Source organism: Pyrgilauda ruficollis, unplaced genomic scaffold (assembly GCF_017590135.1).
Source record: "Pyrgilauda ruficollis isolate IOZ18807 unplaced genomic scaffold, ASM1759013v1 scaffold91, whole genome shotgun sequence".
Classification (NCBI taxonomy): Eukaryota; Metazoa; Chordata; class Aves; order Passeriformes; family Passeridae; genus Pyrgilauda; species Pyrgilauda ruficollis.
Window position 1 is genome coordinate 2,316,773 of NW_024531155.1, and position 18,548 is coordinate 2,335,320.

General features: G+C 40.9%; 1 protein-coding gene across 2 annotated transcripts in view; it reads right to left on the reverse strand.

Annotated features, from left to right (window-relative positions):
* ARHGAP24 (Rho GTPase activating protein 24) overlaps window positions 1-18,548 on the reverse strand; it is a 182,817-nt gene that overhangs the window by 136,218 nt on the left and 28,051 nt on the right. For both annotated transcript variants that reach the window (XM_041489217.1, XM_041489218.1), the window contains exon 2: window positions 16,598-16,797. In XM_041489217.1, coding sequence (XP_041345151.1) covers window positions 16,598-16,777 — 180 coding nt within the window. In that variant the 5' untranslated portion in view covers window positions 16,778-16,797. The remainder of the gene's footprint in view (window positions 1-16,597; window positions 16,798-18,548) is intronic.

Sequence of the window (18,548 nt, forward strand, 5' to 3'; positions counted from 1 at the left end):
GCATTTGCAATTTCTCCTGAAATGACAATCCCAATCTAGGTTAAAAATCAGTGTCTCAGCTTTTATAACACTGGTGACTTAAATGACCTATTTTTTTCTATTTAAGCATCTGACAGTTTTGAAGAGCTCTTACCTTATTTAAGTTTTAGCATGCCCCTCGCATAGTCTGCAGCTTTTCCTTAAACAAAAATCATTGCCACACAAAGTACACGAATCTGTGCATCCTATTGTGTACATAATCTACGAATGAAACTAAATTAGTGATCATCAACACCATTTAATTCTTTTTCTAATATTCTACAAGCTCCTCACAAATGTCTGTGCATTTTCAAAGTATTAAATGCAATTAAATCTTCTTTCCAAATTGTATTTAAAATATTATCTCTACCTGCTTTTAGTAATTTTGTAGTCTTTTTAAGTAAAAATTGTTTATTAAATTATCCATACACTAAGACTAACTGTGGATTATGGAAAATACCTGAAAACCACAAGCCTAACCTTTTCCTTTTGGGATACTAGATTTCTTTGCAGAGAAGACTGCACAACTCTTCACATATTTTGCAAGTTAGAAAATAGGTAAAACTTTCTGAAACTACAGTTCAGAAACTGCTGTTCTTTCAGATACCTGCCAGGATTTGGAAGGGCAGATGGTCATTTAAGGATGAACATTTGCCCAGATCTATACCCTTAGGATTCCTGCCCTTCTCTCTCCTGTGACACTTTTTTTCTTTATGAACATTCCCAATACTGTCCAAACCCCAAGTGATTTTTTTGGCACTTTGTCCTTCCACTCCACTTAAACAAAGCAAGAGTAGGAAGAATATGAAAGGACAGTGTTACCTGGAGTAACTGCATGGTAAAACACAATTGTATCCTGAGCATGCTTGGCATCACTGGGCAAGATGCAAAATGGGACTTGGCACCATAGCTACATGACAAAGGCCTTCTAGTTTTTGCCACTCAGGACAAATACAGGCATGAAAAGAGGACCACCCTCCTCACACTCACCTGAAGCATGACTTTTTCCAGTCGTTATTCCTCCAGTCCCTTTGCTGGTATGCAGGAAAAACTGTAGTGATCTATTTTGACATTCACGCCGCATTCGTAATGGTGTCTCTTAGTTTTACCCTTTGTTTTTACGCACACAAACAAGGCCAAAACCCAAAGCTTGCTTCTTACCTACCTGGTTCCTAGAACCTCTGTTCTAAAATTCTTTCTAGTCTTATTACCAGGCTCTACAAATAAAATGGCTTTTTCCAAAAATTTGGGTTTTCTTAGACAGCTTCCTACAAAAACACTGGACCCATTCTGAAAGCAACATGAACGTAGATCTTCAAAGCATCATACAGGATCACTTTCACTTCAGATAGGAAATCAAAAGACACATCTCCAACACCCTTCCATTAAATCACTACATTCAGCATTTTCTTCTCAGACAGTCCTTAACATTAGAGCTATTCTCTTGAAGAAGCACAGCTTCTTTCCTCCTCCCCATCTCAACTTCACCACTGCCCAAAACCCAGCCAGACTCACCAGCAGTCTGAGTTCAGCAACCCTCTCTGAAAACTTCCCCCCTCTCCTCCATGCACTGCCCTGAAGAAGGCAGACAATAATAGCATTGCCTGCAACATTGCTATTATTTGAGAGAAACACAGCCATTTATATCAGCTTTCCAAAATTTCAGATAGTTGTACCCCTTAGGTAATCTCTTCCTGTAATGATTCAGATCGAGCCCTACCTGCCTGCAACATCACCTTTTGGGTGTCCAGTCAGAGGCTGCCTCACAGTACTTTTGCAGACATCTCTTTCTCTCCTCTCCCAACCCTGACCATGGTATCTCCCAAAGCAGATCATGAGAGTTTTCCTCTCTGCAGGGACCTTCTACTACCTCGCTCCTGCTGTGCACACAGTGGTTGGATTATCAACTGTGTAAGCAGTTAACAGAGAAATCTATCATTGAACCTTCCTGCTGACTACAAAGGCATTAGCAAACTCCACAATGCACAGCAATTCTTTTCTGGATGGTATCCATTATTCACAGTCACCCTACATAAAAAGCCTTTATGCTCTTCCTGAATGTTTGCAGCGCGTTGGGGACCCGGTGGATGCAGCCCACTGGATAATTGGCAGCAGGGCTGCCTTTAGCTGGTTTCATTCTTCAGAAGCCTCATGTACCACTGCTAGTAATACCACCAAATTGAGAGAAGCATGGGTATTATTCTAAAAACTCATTTTACTGTCTGCTTTAACATTATTTTTCTACTGTCAGATGTTCATTTAGAGGTGTCTAGACATCAAGATTCAGAGACCAACCTGCAAAAAAGCCTTTTTCTCCCTGTATCTTCCACAGAGGATACATTCATGGGCTCTTCTGTGAGCTGCTGAAGGTTTTAAAAACAACAGAGCTGAAGTCTTTTGTGGGAAAACACTACAAGCCAAACGCTGAACCTAAATGATATTTGCAGATACACACTGTGCTCACAAGGTGAGCCAAGCAGAATAATGCAAGCAAATAATTATCCTCTGAAGAAAACAGAGAATGTGAAGAATAGTGGTTAACAAATTAATGGAAGTCCTGCCAACATTTTAGATCTGGAAGTTTAGCTCTTCCTCCCCACACCTGCTGTGAAGCCCTGGTGCAGTTCTCCAGCCTCTCATGTAATACGCTCTTCCCTTGAGCTCTGGTTACATTCCTTGAGCCTACACAGCACAGCTGAATTTTCTCCCACAGTCCCCTCTGAGCACTTCACCCTCTCTCCCAAGGTCAAATGCTATATTCGTGTCCAAGCTCCCACAGCACCACATTCAAGCCCCTGATCTGAAAGAGACTGCACAGCTTTACATGCATGTAATTAACTTCTCTCTGAAATTATTCCTGCTTGCATCCCCTCCACCCTGCCAGCTCAGGTTTGTAAGGTACAAACACCAACTTGACTAGCTCACATTGAGCTACTGTACCCCCAAAGCACTTTGATTGCTGCAATCACAGTACCGGGCAGCATCTCCTCTGTCTTTGGACCAGGACTCCATTCCCAGCAGCAAAGAGATGGCACAACAGGGTGATGGAAATCCATCATCCACGCCCCGTAAAAGGCCTCAGTCCTGATTCATGGATGCTGCCAGAGGAAGCAAAGGGTGACCAGTATGTAAGGGCCCTTCACTCTTACCTGGCTCCTATTTCCCCAGCCCTGCTCCTCTCCCAAAGCACTGCGCAGTGGGACAGAGGAGGAGAGGAGCAGCAGAACACTGTGGATGTTTGAACTGAAAGAAAAGTAATATAAATTAAAACAAAACTACAGAATGGACACTGTCTAGCAGACTACGTGTCAGTCAAGTACACTTCAGCAGTAGTACATTCTTTTGGCTATCTGAGAGCTTTAAAAGGAATAATACGAGTTCACCTGTGGTGAACTCAAGATTTTCAAAGAGAAGAGGGTCTGGAAAGCATCTTGCATTTCAGAGTCCTGTAGCAGACTGGAGACAAACAACTGCTGATCCCTGCACTGAATCCAAGTCACTGCTGCCACTACAGAGAACATCACACAGCTGCAACCATGCACCACTTTTCAGAGCAGCACTAAATGTCTCGGACTTAAGCATATTCATGAAGATATTTGAGAAATATTAGAATATGAGAGAAATTATTATTTTTTTTTAAATACAGCAAACATTAATCACTTAATTAATGAAACCCTTTTAACTTCTGAAACATAGGCGATTTCCAACAGCAGTAATGATACTTCTGGTTTTATAACTCAGTTATATCCAGAGGCAGCAAACTGAGCAGGAATCCCAGCAAGGGAGAGGACAGACACATCTGTAGTAAAGACTCCATACACAACACTGCTTCAAGTCAAACAACTACTCACATATCCAGCTATTCTGGATATTTTCAGCAGGACATAACCATAAGAAGTCTCAACACTGTCATCTTTTGGGAAACCTAGAAAAGCTCCAACAACTTAACCTAGCAGACCTTCAGTTTAATTAAACACTTTATTAGAAAAACTATGTATTTATTTATGATTCATCTTTAAAAAGTCCAAGAATACAGCTGTGTTGTGAATGCAAGCCAAGAATGGGACTCCTGGTTTTGTGTTTTCCTCATGTCAGCGTAACAGCTTAATTAGCTCCACTCACAATGTTAAATACTCTCAGAATGAGAATTAAATCAGCCTTTTGTAACATTCAGAGCAGTGGATGAGTTTTTTTTTCACTCAGTTAATTGGATACTTCTTTCCAATGCAGGACAAGGACACCGAAATAATCACTGTGCTTACTAAACCAACTGTTACACTGAAGACGTTAAAACAAATGCCATCAGGCACATTTGTTTGTTTTTAGAATTGGTTGTAGTCTGTTTCTTGCAATCACAAACAGGCCTTGTGAGAAAAAAAACAAGGGTCATAATGCACTGGTCCTAAAATCATGATTTCACACTTGAGTAAAATCCATTTTTTCACAGTCCAAACTCACAAGTGCCTTGGGAAATATAAACCTCCAGCTTGCAGAGAAGTGAGAAGGACTGGGCCTTCTCAATGAAAATTGCTCCACAGCCACCAGTGATAGCACTGACATCTGCTAGACTTAGGTTTTTTACTGGAACAAGTGCTTTAATAGAAATTGAAGACAATTTTAAAGGAAAAAACCTCCCCATTTCCTCTCTAGCATGTCTTCAGCATAAAGTCCATGAATCCTCGTCTCCAACTGGCTCAGAACAGTTTGATTACTCATAAAATGCTTTACCTTCACCTTGGTATGAACCAGAGGGTAGAAAATCACCCTATGCATTTCTTCTTATTGTCACATTATAAATGCCAAAGATTTACTTTCCTCTGTACCCTCCACCCTCAGCTCAGGCTAACCTACTAAAAAACTAAGGCAACTGGCCAGAAAACTAAAAATCAAAAAACTTCAGTACCTCAAAAAACCTGACACATAGGAGCTGTGAGTTTTATTTTTCAGTTATGACTCACACTTCTTCTTCCCAGATAGTGTTGGTTATATAAATGACATTATATAGATACTGAAAGAAAATTAAGAAACACACCTGGAATCCACGAAGCAAAAGGAAAAAGATCTTCTGTTGATCTGAAGGTAGTTAAATGCAGCATGTGTTTTACAGCCTAGACTGTGAATGAAATCTAACACCAGGCTTCTCCTAGACTAACCCATGAACTTTCATGCCAACATCATCCCTTCAGGAGCCCACCATCACACAGATCTTGCTAAGCCTCACCCCCATGGAGAGATTTTCACTCTTTTTCATCAGGAAAGATGTTTGGTGGCAGGAGAGTGTGGATACTGGACAGAATTTAATACAACTTCACTAAAGGAAATCAAGCCAGTTTGGTGCTTCTGAGACTGATCTGGCATTCTTGAGAGGCATGAAGAAGGTTACAGCACAGCAAATTTCACATTGCTACATCTCCTTTCCTTTCCCAGCACCACTGTGTGCCTCATCCAAACTCTACCCATGGCCAAGCTCTCAGCTCTTAAGGAATTGTGAAAACAGATTGATCTCAGTCTGCCTTTTTTCTTTATCTTTTTTAGAGATGTGCTAACAAGACCTGTACCAAACACCAATCATAATAGCATTTCTCATGGGGTGTTTCCTCAAAAAGTCCCTCCAGGCAATGTTTTCCCTGCTGAAAGGGATTATTTCTGTAACATGCAAAAGTTGGTTTATGTAGCACATCAGCTGTCTCACCCACATAAAACTGGATCATTACAGGGGATTTGAGAATATGCAGATGAAGAGGTAATACTGCAGTCAACAAAAGGTATCAAGAAAAGCAGTGAAGCTTACTCCAAGATACTGTTAGTGATTCTGCATTAGAAATTAAAGGTTTTATAATAAGTGTACTGAGCAACAACTTCACTTGCAGAAAAGGTATCAGGAGAAACACAATATATATATTATTTGCTAAATACATGTTTAGCTTGCAAAAGCTCAAGAGTTTCAGTAATGGCTGGTACACAGTAGGATAGGTATCACTTCCAAGTCCAGGGAGGACTGGGAAATCTGTCATCTAAACACTAGGCAGTTTATGGCAAATAGTAATTTTAATAAGAATGACAAGCTGAAGTTTTCAATAATATCCTTTTTCCATACGAATACTAAACCTCTTCTTCAGATGTGCAACATTATTTATTGCTCTTTAAGTGAGGAAAAGGAAAGGAAGGAAGTGGGAAAAAACTGCAAATGTCTCTCATTCTGACTGGGCTCCAAAACATGTAAATAATTCTCTATTTCTTTCAAGAAGTTTCTTCTGAGATCCCCACTGGCAAATACACATATAGTGGCTTACTAAAGCATCAGCTCATATACTTAAAAACACAGCCTTGTGTCTGTTTTCTATCACCTGCATGACCAGATCATTACAGTAATGCTCAGCTCATGTCAACCAGCTTCCAAAACATGTCTGTGTCCATGAAACTCCTTAATACTCCTCAACTACTTGTGGTTATTATCCAAGAGTAAAAGAGTGGAAACACTGCAATTACTCACTCAAAGCAGGAGCACTTTGTGGGTAGCTGCGTAGACTTTTAATAGATTTCATGCTGCAGTCCAAGCAGTAAAAGAGAAAAGTTCTTGTTAGCTCAACTTCTGTGCTGCAAGCCTGCTGGAAAGGATGTCCCTCCAGCATTAGAAGTTAATTTAGCTGCTTCTGTTACTATTCAATCCCTGGACTCCCTTCTGAGGCTGCCAACACAAATACCACCTGTGAAGGCCATTCTCATAAACTTGTTCCATGAAAAGGGATTTGAAACGTCTGGCTCAGCTCGTCAGGGAACACGTGGGAGCCCAAAAGCTCTAACAGCCAACACACGCAGGAAGGTTTTCTTGCCCACCGTGTCCATGTTAGATAGCACATCTTCACCACATTGCTGTGTTCAAATTTGTATAGGATTCATGTAATTTTCCATGTAAGAGCATTTATGCAGTCCAGCTGAATCAAGATGGAATCAGTGGACTTGTACAAATGCTGCTAAAAATTACGCTAGTATAAGTTCTCAATTACTGCAGCAACAACATTAAGTAAATCCCTTAGCAATATGCAAGCAAATAAGCAAACACACCTAGGATTTCTTTATTTTGGGACATTAACTGTGGCCTACACAAGGTAACAGAACCAGCTGAACTTTTCCACACCTCAAACTTTCCTGAACAGTATATGCTAAAGTAAAAGCTATCAACAGCAACTTTAGGTTACGAGTTGATCAAATGTTACTGAATTTCAACTGTCAGGCTCCAAAACAAAACATCCTCATCTAGTCATTATCCCACACATTTGCCCTTCAATAAGAGACTTACCACATAGCCTCTGCTGCCCAAATTAATGGAGTGTGAAAAAAGATCAAATTTTACAATGGTTAAGGTTCCACATATGCTTGAAAGAAAAAGCATTAAGTTTACTTAAAGATTAATCTGGAGGCCGATTTTCACAGAACTTCATCCTGGGGCCTCACACGTGCTATGTAGCAGTATTCACATTAGTTGCTTTACTGCTTCTATTAAGTGCAGAAGCCCAGGGCACCAAGAATATTTCTGTCTGCTCTGGGGTGTCCTGACCCCCAGGGTGCACTGACTGTGACCCTCATTCATGGAGAAAGCTTCCTAGACTTCAAGATAGACTAGAATCCACAAAAGCGTGAAACAGAGTATAGAGAGTAGTGTAGGTGTATCACTTGGCGAGAAATTTAGATTTTGGGATTTTTAGTACGTTGTGGATGGAAGCAAGATGGAGGGCACAGGGTGTTCTCTTGGGTTTCTTCTTCATGCTGCTTCTTCCTGGGATTGGGTGGCATTTTGTAATTGGGCAGAAAAGTCCACATTGTGGGCTGTCAGGGATCAGTTATTGGGTTAAAAGGGAAAATAATCTAGGTGTCAGTTCTTAATTGGATAGTTTAGTCTTAAAAGACCTTGTAACAAGAGATTGTTAGCCATTTTGTGCCTTCTAATGAAAAGCTGCCCAACTCACAGTAGTGAGACTGTTTTACTGGTAAGAAATAATTAACACCTGAGTCCAAACATGAACTGCCATCTCAAGTGCCTTCAATCCTCAATCCAGACCAGAGAAACTGACAACTGGGACCCCCCCCCAACTACACAAGGAAATCTGAAGAGAAACATCAAGAGCAAACCACTGCTGCCTCACTGAATATGACACAAGGCATTACTGCACTGGAGTTCATAAACCAGTGACAGAATTAGGAATTTAGATCAGTGTCTTTCAGACAAGAAGGCGGTAGTAAGAAGACAATCAATAACAACCATCCAACATAATACCAGGTATACTTTTAACCAGCCTGACACCATCCTTACTCCTCTCCACACAGCTTCATTAATCCATTAAATATACATTCATTAGCATTCACCAGAAATGCACTTTTCATTTGGCAGCCAACAGAGAACAGAAAAAGTCACTATCTCCCCTTGCTTCCCTGTCCTAAACCCTGGCATGAGTCAGAAACAGAGAGGAAAGGAGAGAGGGAGAGATGGCGTGAGCATAAAGGGAAATAGAGAGCTCAAGGCAGCTACAGACTGGGCAGCCCCACCACGATGGAAAAACAGCTCTGTACCACATAGCAGATTCTTACATTTGGAAGTCCTGTCTATCCATGAAACACAAGGAAGCACACCAAGGGCTGAACTTCAGCATTAGCAAGCTTGTAAAACAAGCCACTTCCCTGGTCCCAGGAAGAGAAAGGTGGGGGCAGCCTTCCGAACACTTGGAATAGGCAGATGCATCAGCAGCCAAGAGCTGAAATTAAGCTGTTGGTCAGTTTACATCTTATTAGAGCGCCTCTCTTTTCCAATCTAACAGCAGGTGTTGGCTGAGTCTAATGACACACACAGTTCACACAACACATGGCAGCGTACTCGGGAGCTTCAGCTCTCAATGCACACACATGGGTCAATGGTGCTGGCACTTTCAGTAAGTGCCACGAGGCATTCTTGCTTTGTTCTATTATAAAAATATTTACTGGAGCTGATTTCCCACTTTGGATTAATTAAAGACACAGAAGTCTGGGAGCATGTATTTATTTTTCTCAAACAGCTCTGAAAGAGGACTTGGGGCAGTACTGACTGCCTCACAAACAGGCAGACTCATGTGGGATCATCTTTTCTTTACCATCCTGCATTTTGAGTTTAGTTATAACAACAAAAATTTCCCGTGGAACATACAAGTTGAAACACCATAGAAGGTTCACATTTCCCACCTACAAAGCTGTCTAATTTCAGTGACTTTTGAAATTCAGTCACTGGACCTGTTTTCTGAGGTCCAAAATGAGATAGACACATTCTCAGCTTGGCATAGCTTGGCATGGCACCCAGGTCCAGGGTTGTGGGGAGGTGGGTGTCAAAACACATTAAAAAGGCTGATTAGGGAAAAACAAACTTTTAGTTTTAGTTTAAACTGAAGATCTACTCAGGCAGCCAGCACGCTAGGGGCATGGGGAACAGGAAGGCAGCCCTTTAATCTGTTATTTTCCAAGTTTTCAAATGGGATGGAGATGCTGAACCATGTAAAGGAGAAACGATCATATAAGCCAGACCTTTATGAATGTTACAGGCACTGGGAGAGGAGAGGGGCACAGTCATTTCACCACCAGTGTATTCAGAGGCAAAGGAAGACCAGGGGAAGTGGAACCCCGAGACAGATCTGAAGAAAGGGAACAGCAGCAATGCAAGAAGGACAAAGACTGCACCTGAAAGCTGTTTTGAAAACTCAGCCAAGTTCAGAGAGCATGAAAGGTTCCAAGCCCTTGGGAATGAAGCATGCACATATTTAAACAAATTGGTATAATAGCAGGATACAGCAGCTTGCAGATGTTGCTAGTATGGTCACAGCAATGACACAACTGCTACATGCATATCTGACTAAAAGAGACACTGAATTCCCCTTGCATTGCACTCAAACCTAAAAACCATCTTCACAGGGGAACTGCATTTTCAACTGCATAAGCTGGGGGAAAGCATGGAGCAAGAACTGCCTGGTTTTGGCACAAACTCCCTGCACAGTGTTTAGTAACACTCCTGTAATTAATGTCGTGGTTAATGCTTCAGGAAAAACCTTTTTAATTCCTGTGAAAATCTTTAATACTCCTACTGGGCCAAGCCCAAAGACTTTTTAAAGGAACAAAACAAAGAACAACTACTGAAAATTCAAGTTAGCATTTTTGATCTGAAAGAAGTAGAAAAGGGGATTAAAGCTGGAATTTGATCACCTCCGAGTTGAGTACCTCAGTGATGGACCTTGTATGTCTTGGGCTGAGAACAGAAATTCAGTCCTGTGAATTTGAGAAACCCTTCCCCAGCAACACAATAATGGCACTAGAAGTACCCTGGTATCAAATAAACTGAGTCTTACCACACTAATCTCTCATGTACAAAATTCCCAAGGGTATCTACTGACCAAAATGTATTACACCTTTAAAAGCACTTATATAAACCATTGAAGAAAAAAAATGTGTCTCTAGGAGTAAGTTGCTGAAACCTGCAGCAGTAAATTACTTAAAAACTTATAAAGGTGTTAGAAATAGCAGAACTTTCTTCTGTACATAAAAGCTAATATTTAGCCTTTGATAACCCTCCAGGTATTTTAGAGATTTCACTGTTTTAGTTGCAGAAGCCTGTTTATATTCATATAATTGAGGAGCCATTCATGGAACACTCAATAAAAGAGCCCAAAGTAGTTTTGAGCCTTTCCCTTCACCATTCCACTCCACTGCACTCACATGAGCCATTTAAGGTGTGCTTTTTGATGGATTTTTTATGGAGGCTTTTCCAGGGTTTTTTTTTAAGTTCCATATTCACCACTACCCAATAACAGAAAGTCTTCCTGGTAAATAGTTTTCTATCTGGCAAACATCAGTACTGATGTCAAGAAAATCCTATTTAACTTCATCCAGTATATTAAGTCTCTAGTGAAATTCCTGAGAAACATCTCTCTATCAAACCCCACCCTGCTCATTTCATGACACCTGCGTAATTTCATTTGATTAAATTCTCCTTTTAAAGTTTTCAATAGGTTTGCACAGGCAAGAGTTCACCCTGCAGCACATGTCCATCCCAAAACTGTTTCTACTTTCCTAGATTAATAACAAGTGTTTTGCCTAAAAATGGAAAAACTGAAGTATCATTATCAGTGGCTTAGACATTCCTTGCTGTTTCCACATCAAGTTCCTGAATTGACTTTGTGGATTTTCAAGCAAGGCCCATGAAGCCAAGCATACACTTGGTGCTTCACATCCTTCCCTCAGCAAGACTGAGGGGGATGCTCTTAAAAATTAAAGCAAAATCTACTGAGAAGCTGTTTCACTTGCTGCGATGCTCGTCAGTATTTACACAAAAGCGGGTTCTGGTTGCTTCCCAGAGACAAGACCAGAGTGCACACTCTGATCTCCCTTGACTGAAAATGCTCTAGGCAGCAAGGAGAGATCACAGTTCCTGTGATGCAGTTCTCAAGTACATGTAGGTTTTTGCCCTCCACACAGACATTTTTTCCACTCCCTTTTAACTCCCTTAAACCATGATGCTCAATTTTTAATCATATTCAGTACTAATACCGAAGGATCTTCCCTGACAGGCTAAAATACAAAGTATGTATTTATCACAGTAGTTTCTATTTAAACTCATTAGAAGCTTAATTTTAATTTAAAAATGCAACTGCAGTTTATCAAGTTTTCTATTAATGCTATTAAATGGATTTATCGGTCGATGAAATTTTTACACAAATTGCATTAAATGAGAGGCACTGAATCTGGCAGAGACAAAGAATAACAAAGAGGAGCTTCTACAAGTATGTTAACCAAAAAGGGAAGATCAAAGAAGGTGTAGCCACCCCAATAAACAATACTGGTACACTGTTAACAACAGATGAGAACACTGAGGTACTCAGCTCTTTCCCTCAGTCTTCAGTGGCAACCTCTCTTCCCACACCTCTCCAGTGGAGGGACAGCAGGACAGGGACTGAGGGAGCAAAGTCCCTCCCACTGTAAATAAAGATCAGGTTCATGGCCACTGAGGAACCTGAATGTACATGTGTCTATGGGGCCAGATGGGAGGCATCCCAGAGTGCTGAGGGAATTGGCTGATGCAGTTGCCAAGACACTCTCCATGAGATTTGAAAAGCCATGGCAGACAGCTGAAGTCCCAGATGACTGGAAAAAGGGAAGCTTTGTAGCCACCTTCAAACAATGCAGAAAGCAGGACCCTGGGAACTACCAGCCTGTCAGCCTCACCTCTGTGCCTGAAGATCATGGAACAGTTCCTCCTGGAAGCTGTGCTAAGGCACATGGAGGATGGCAAGGTGATTTGAGACACCCAGCACAGCTTCACCAAGGACAAGCCCTGCCTGACCAACCCTGTGGCCTTCTGGGATGGAGTGACTCCATCAGTGGGCAAGGGAAATGTTTCAGATGTCATTTATCTGGGCTTCTGTAAAGTCTTCGACATGGTTCCCCACAACATCCTTCTCTCCAAATTGGAGATAAATGGATTTGATGGTGGGACTGTCAGGAGGGTAAGGAATTGGCTAGATCCAGAGGGTGGTGATAAAGGGCTCAGTCCCAGTGGACATCAGCGACAAGAGGTTGAAACTGGATGATCTTTATGGTCCCTTCCAATCCAGGTCGTTCTATGATTCGTTCTACAATTTTTCCAGAAATTAATACTTCAAAATATATTCTTTTTGTACATCAGAGAACATCTTTCCCTTCACAGACAGAACAGTGATGTGTACTTAAGACTGCAGTTGCCACTAACTCACTTTCAGTCAACAACCAATTCAAACGTCACATTTAAGACTGACACTTTTCCACTTCCCTGTCCCATCCCAGGGCCTGACTAGAATACTGTGAGCCACTGAATACCTTCCAGCATTACTTAAGCTGAACAGTTAAGAGCTTATAAAGATCTCGGGGATAAAAACTGCATGGCAAACTGTTCAGGAGGGGATATAAACTGAAACAGCAGATCCTTGTCAGCTTTCAGACATACACCAAAAGTATTTCCTGAAGGCTAATTCATAGCTTTTCAAGATCTCTCTGCTGTACACACCTCAAATTCAAGTCCATAAACCAAGGTGAGTCTCAAGAACATTAAAGAGGTGCCTGAAACTCAAATGCTTTTTAGACTGGATGAGCTTGTCCATTCTTGTTCATTTACAACTTAAAAACGATCTTCCATCAGTACAAGGTACCAAGCCTTGCTCCCACTTCCTCAGTAACACTGGGAGAGTGAGACAGCAAAACTGCAAAAAGGAGACAATACTCCAAATCTCCCTTCTCCTGCTCACAGAACCACAGAAAAAAGTGGAATGCCTCATGAGCCAGTACTGACTTCCTCCTCCCAGCTGCAGTCAAGACCATGTCAACCCTGACACAGCTGGAGAAGTTAACCATAGGAGAGAAGAAAGGAAGAAATTAATTTTCATGGGCTGCATTTAAACAACAGCTGTATTGTGGAACAGGGAACACTAAATTCTGATTTCTTTCACATTTCTTTCTGCCCACATTTCGAGTTTGAAGAGCTGACCTTCAGATCTAGCCTAATACTAGCTTTCTAAAGTACAAAATAGTAAAAAGAATTAAGAAAGCAAAAAGTATCACTTCCAAGCAGTAGAGATAACACAGATTTATCAGAAATCAGATTTTCTTCCTTCACATGGCTTGCTCACTTATTTGTTAAATTTTTTTCTCCTGTGGAATTAACTAGATTATTGCTGTCCAAACACACATCTTCAGTAAACAGAAATGTCATCTTTGCCAGATCCTCAGAGATATTTCAGGGATTTCAGAGCAAATGACAGATGCTAATTTATTGATAAAACATTACAAGGGAAAGATCCATGTGTTTGATGATAATAAAGAATCAATGACAATTCACTGACCTTGACTGTAACAGCTGTGCACTGCTTTTTCTTCTGTTGTTCTTCACTAGCTCTGCGTGCCTGCAGGCACAGGCTGGCAACAGCAATTCCCCACTCTCACACTGACAGTTAATGACTTTTAAATTTAATAGCCTCGATGCCAAGGAGATGTACACACACTGACTAAAGCATATGTGGTACCCATCTCTGTTACTAGCAGGAAATGAGCCTGCTTCAGGAATTCCACAGCATTTACTGATGGTTTAGACACAAACTGTTCCTCCTTCTCTTTACTTCCATTATACACAGTCACCTAGAGAATAAAGTCTGACAGACCATAATATTTTTCTAAAATTTGGTTCCATTCACATCTCCCTCACTTTCAAAAACACAAACATCATGGCATAATATCTGTTACGGACTGAACAGAAGCCATGCCCAAATGTTAAGCAGACTGGTGCTCAGGACACCTGCTGAATTTGCACAAGAAACTGGATTCTGCTTTTCTCTAATTCACATTACCATGAATATAAGCCATGAACATAAGCTCACTGGCTTGTCTTGTTCTCTCCTACTCTAGTTCTTCCACCTTCTATAAATATATACAGATACACACACAATTATATTTATTATATATATACACACAATTAGAATATTCCTCAGTACAAGTAATCACTGCTCTCTGCCTCCCTCCAAACACAACCAAACAGCAAACAAAATAAAAACTACAATATGATCTGAAACAAAACCTGATTAACTTTCTTCCATTATATTATTGTCTAAAAGAATTACTGTACATCCATAAATTGTACAGACTGCACAATCCAGTAGTAAACAAAGAGGTATTTATCCTAAATACAGATCCAATATAACAAAATATGCTTGCCATTCCCGAATATTCCTACATACTGAAAATTCATGTTTATCAGTGGAGTTCTTTGCTTTAGCTCTCCACAGCAAGAACAACAGGGTTCCCAGAAGGTCATAGTGATTTTCTTGTCACAGTTAATGCAACAAACCCTTCAGTGTAATGGGGAAAAAATAGTTCTGTATATGGCACTGAACCTAGGACATATTTCAGGCACTGACACTTGGGCAGTTTGTTTCGAAAACATTTCAAAAGCTACACCAAGGTGAGCTATTGACTGATCCTAACTTGGACAGGCCCATTAATTTCCCAAACCCATCAGCGTACTTTAAGTTACACTTCTCTCAGTACTTTTCCCACCCTACTTTATATTTCTTTACGAACTTCCTCGAGACTGAAGTGGAAAATTCAAATATGCTTTTCGTTGTTTCACAAGCTGCTATCTAACCTATCAGAAGTATCAGATCAGAATCACCACCTCCACTTGACAAAGGGAAGCAGCAGAGTCAACAGGATATTTCTGAAGCCATCCCACAGGTCAGCAGCAGATGGACAAGAAGATAACTTGTATAAAGTTCCATGAAACACAGCATTATGCCACCTCTTAAAAAGCCATGAAGTCTCTGCATGCAAATACCCTGGCATATATCAAGTACAAGGAAGAGTTCTATTCTGGAAACCCAGGATCTGGCCCACAAACATTTTACTTTGATGGCTGCTTTTTACACTCTTGATTAAAAATATATATAGTGGAAAATATGCTGTATTTCCCAGAAATTATTAACTATTTCATATTTAAAGTAGTCATCATAGCATATAATTTGCATAAATATACAGTGTGTTATTTTATTAACTTATACTATCTGAGATAAATTTATGGGAAAACAGCTACCTAAGCTATGAAATAGGTAGTTAGAAATTCACTCACACTTTGGAAACAATTTCCTCAAGACTAAATACTTTTCTTAACATGTGCACCATAATGCAAGCTATAAAGCTCGGCCAAGTATCATGCCTGTTCCATACAGGACGTTAGATTAGATGGGTTTTACATCTCTGAGAACTCCCTGTGAAATTCCATACCAAAATCTAGTAGCCATAAAAAATACAGGTGTGATGATCATATTTTAGTACCTGCACAAAAATAACTCACAGATGTCAAAGCTTTTGTTGAAAGTCACAAACATCTGGAAAATCATTAATACATGAGACTGTCATACTCCTGTAGGTGCTAGCAGGAGATCCTTACTGTCAAAGAGGCTGACCCAAGAGGCAGCACTATTTAACTCTACTCCTATGGCAGTCTGGGGCTAGGCAGCCCTGAAGCATGCTGATGAAAAAGCTAAATAAATAGGAAAAGAGATGAGGGTTAAGGTGCAGTAAATCACCACAACAGAAACAGCCAGGTACACACCAGTCTGTTCTGTATTACAGATGGCAATGTAATCAGGCCAGGGTCTTATTTGGGAAGGCACAAAGCAGGGATACTCTGCATAGTAAGCAGAAAAAAAAACTTTATAAAAACCCCCAAAAGCAGTATCTTTTCGAATACAGCTTATTCATCTGCCTCAGTCAAATCCATTTGACTGATGATTTTTGCTACTTAAACTTCCTGTATACTTCTCTCCTTTTAAAATGCAGAAATGAGAAAACCTGACCTGGGAAAGGAAGTTTCAGAAATGACTCTGATGGGGAAACCACATTAACTGACAGGGCGTGACTCATTGTAATCAAAATCCCAAATCCAACACTGAGTCAGTGACAGAGACAGAGAAGTTTGGTGCTTAATTCTACTTACATTAACTTACTTTTCTCCCTGATTCCCATCCTATCTCCTCCTTTCACTTACCAAGGGCTTGGTTTCATCTTCATCTTTGAAATAGTAGAGCTGGTCCCCCTTGAGGACAAACCAGCGCGTGTGCCAGGTCTTGACAAAGCCCCCCTGCTTCCGCAGCCACCCACACTTGATGGCAACGTGCTGCCCCGGGCTCAGGGCAGGAGTCTCTGAAGAGCCATTGTGTTCTTCCATTCTGGGAATGGGCAACTCTCCTGTTGGACAAATGAGGAAAAGATACAATTATTAGATTATTATCCAGGCAGTAACTCGCTCCTTTCAACACAGCTGGAAAAGAAACACGCCTCGGTTACAGAAGTGTGTTAGAAAAGCATTTGCCATCTGCCTGCTTGCTCTCATAGCAGCACCCCATCAGCTGAGAGAACTACTACTCACCTATAAAATAATAATGAGCTGCTAAAAAGTGGGCAAGAGGCAAAAGTATGTTCAACTGCTGTGCAAGACATTTTGACCAGCACTGAAGAAGACATCAGCTGTTTTTTAGGGTGAGTTCTGCTGCATTACAGGCAGTAGCAAGGAATGAACTTACAGTACTTCCTCTGACTAAGGAAAGCAGCTGACTACTGGAGGTCCCCATTTAAAATTCCTTGGCAGGCTTGGGGCTTTCAGGTAATGTTAAAAAAGCCTCTATTTCACCAAAGCTTAATTTTACCCCACCAGACAAGCGGGGGGGGGGGGGGGGGGGGGGTTTGTTATTGTTGGTTTTACTCCTTTTACAGAAGTCCATTTAAAGGAATGGGGACAGTAAATGCAAGAATAGTTGCACATCACCTCATACAAGCAACCCATGACTGAACTAAATTTGTGCCCAGACATTTGTTATAGACATTTGGCAAATCACGAAGAATTTTGGCCCATCTTAAAGCACACGAACTGTACCAAAACTAAAGCTGAATTGTGGAACTAAACTTGACAAAGTTTCATATGGCATTCTGGCCTTATTAAAACTATACCCTTTAACCATTTCTGGACAGTCATGACTCTTCCTGATGGATTTTGTACATGTAATCAAGTAGTAATGTGCTTAACCTTCACAGTCAAAAAGGTATTCCTGACCCCTTATTAAGTCTAGAGCACAAACACATTATTTTGAGTTGCAAGATCTGGTATTTCCAGTTAAAATACAAATCAAACCGAAACCTACATGTTCCGAAGAGTTTATACCTAAACGGAATAAAATGTGACTATGACCACAAACACAGCAGTGTGCAAAATCAATGATGAAATTTCACTACGCGTTTGAAGAACAACATGTTTCTCTTCTTTCCAGACTGCCACTGGCAATCTCTTGCCTCCTCAGGAGCCTGCACAGATGTTAGGGCCCAGAAAAGCTGGCTTCTTAGGTAGCTTTTTGTTTCCAAACATCAGGTTGGGAAAAGAATGACATATTCTTGACATTGCAGGCAGCAGACATCTCTGACTAAGAACATGTAGACTGAAGCTTTATGTTCTCACTTTAGCAAAGTGGGTTAGTGAGTCCAAGCCTGGCATTCCTGCTCGGGGTCCCCTACACAGCATCAAGACCCTCACTGAACATCGTGAATGGGCATCAGCATTGCCACTGCAAAGGGATGTACTCAGTTTCTAAGGCAGACTAGAAACACAGATAACACACTCATTTGACAGATGAGGCCATCCCTCTGACAATTAATACACAGTGTTACATCACCATAAAATAAATCACAATAACAGAAGGAATCAATAGATTCCAATCAGAAGTAATTCTCAGCCCTTTGTTCCTTTGGCTTCTTGTTCCTACTGCTCACACATCCCCTTTGGAACAACTTCTCCAGCTGCCACCTCTGTTGTGTGTTTACAGCTTTTTCTTTTAATACCCACACACACTCTGCTTTCACATCCCCGCTCTGGGCTGGATCCTGGAGTCTGCTTGCCATGATTACAGCTCCTCACTGCTCTGTGCCACTGAGGTTAACAGGCCTCAACA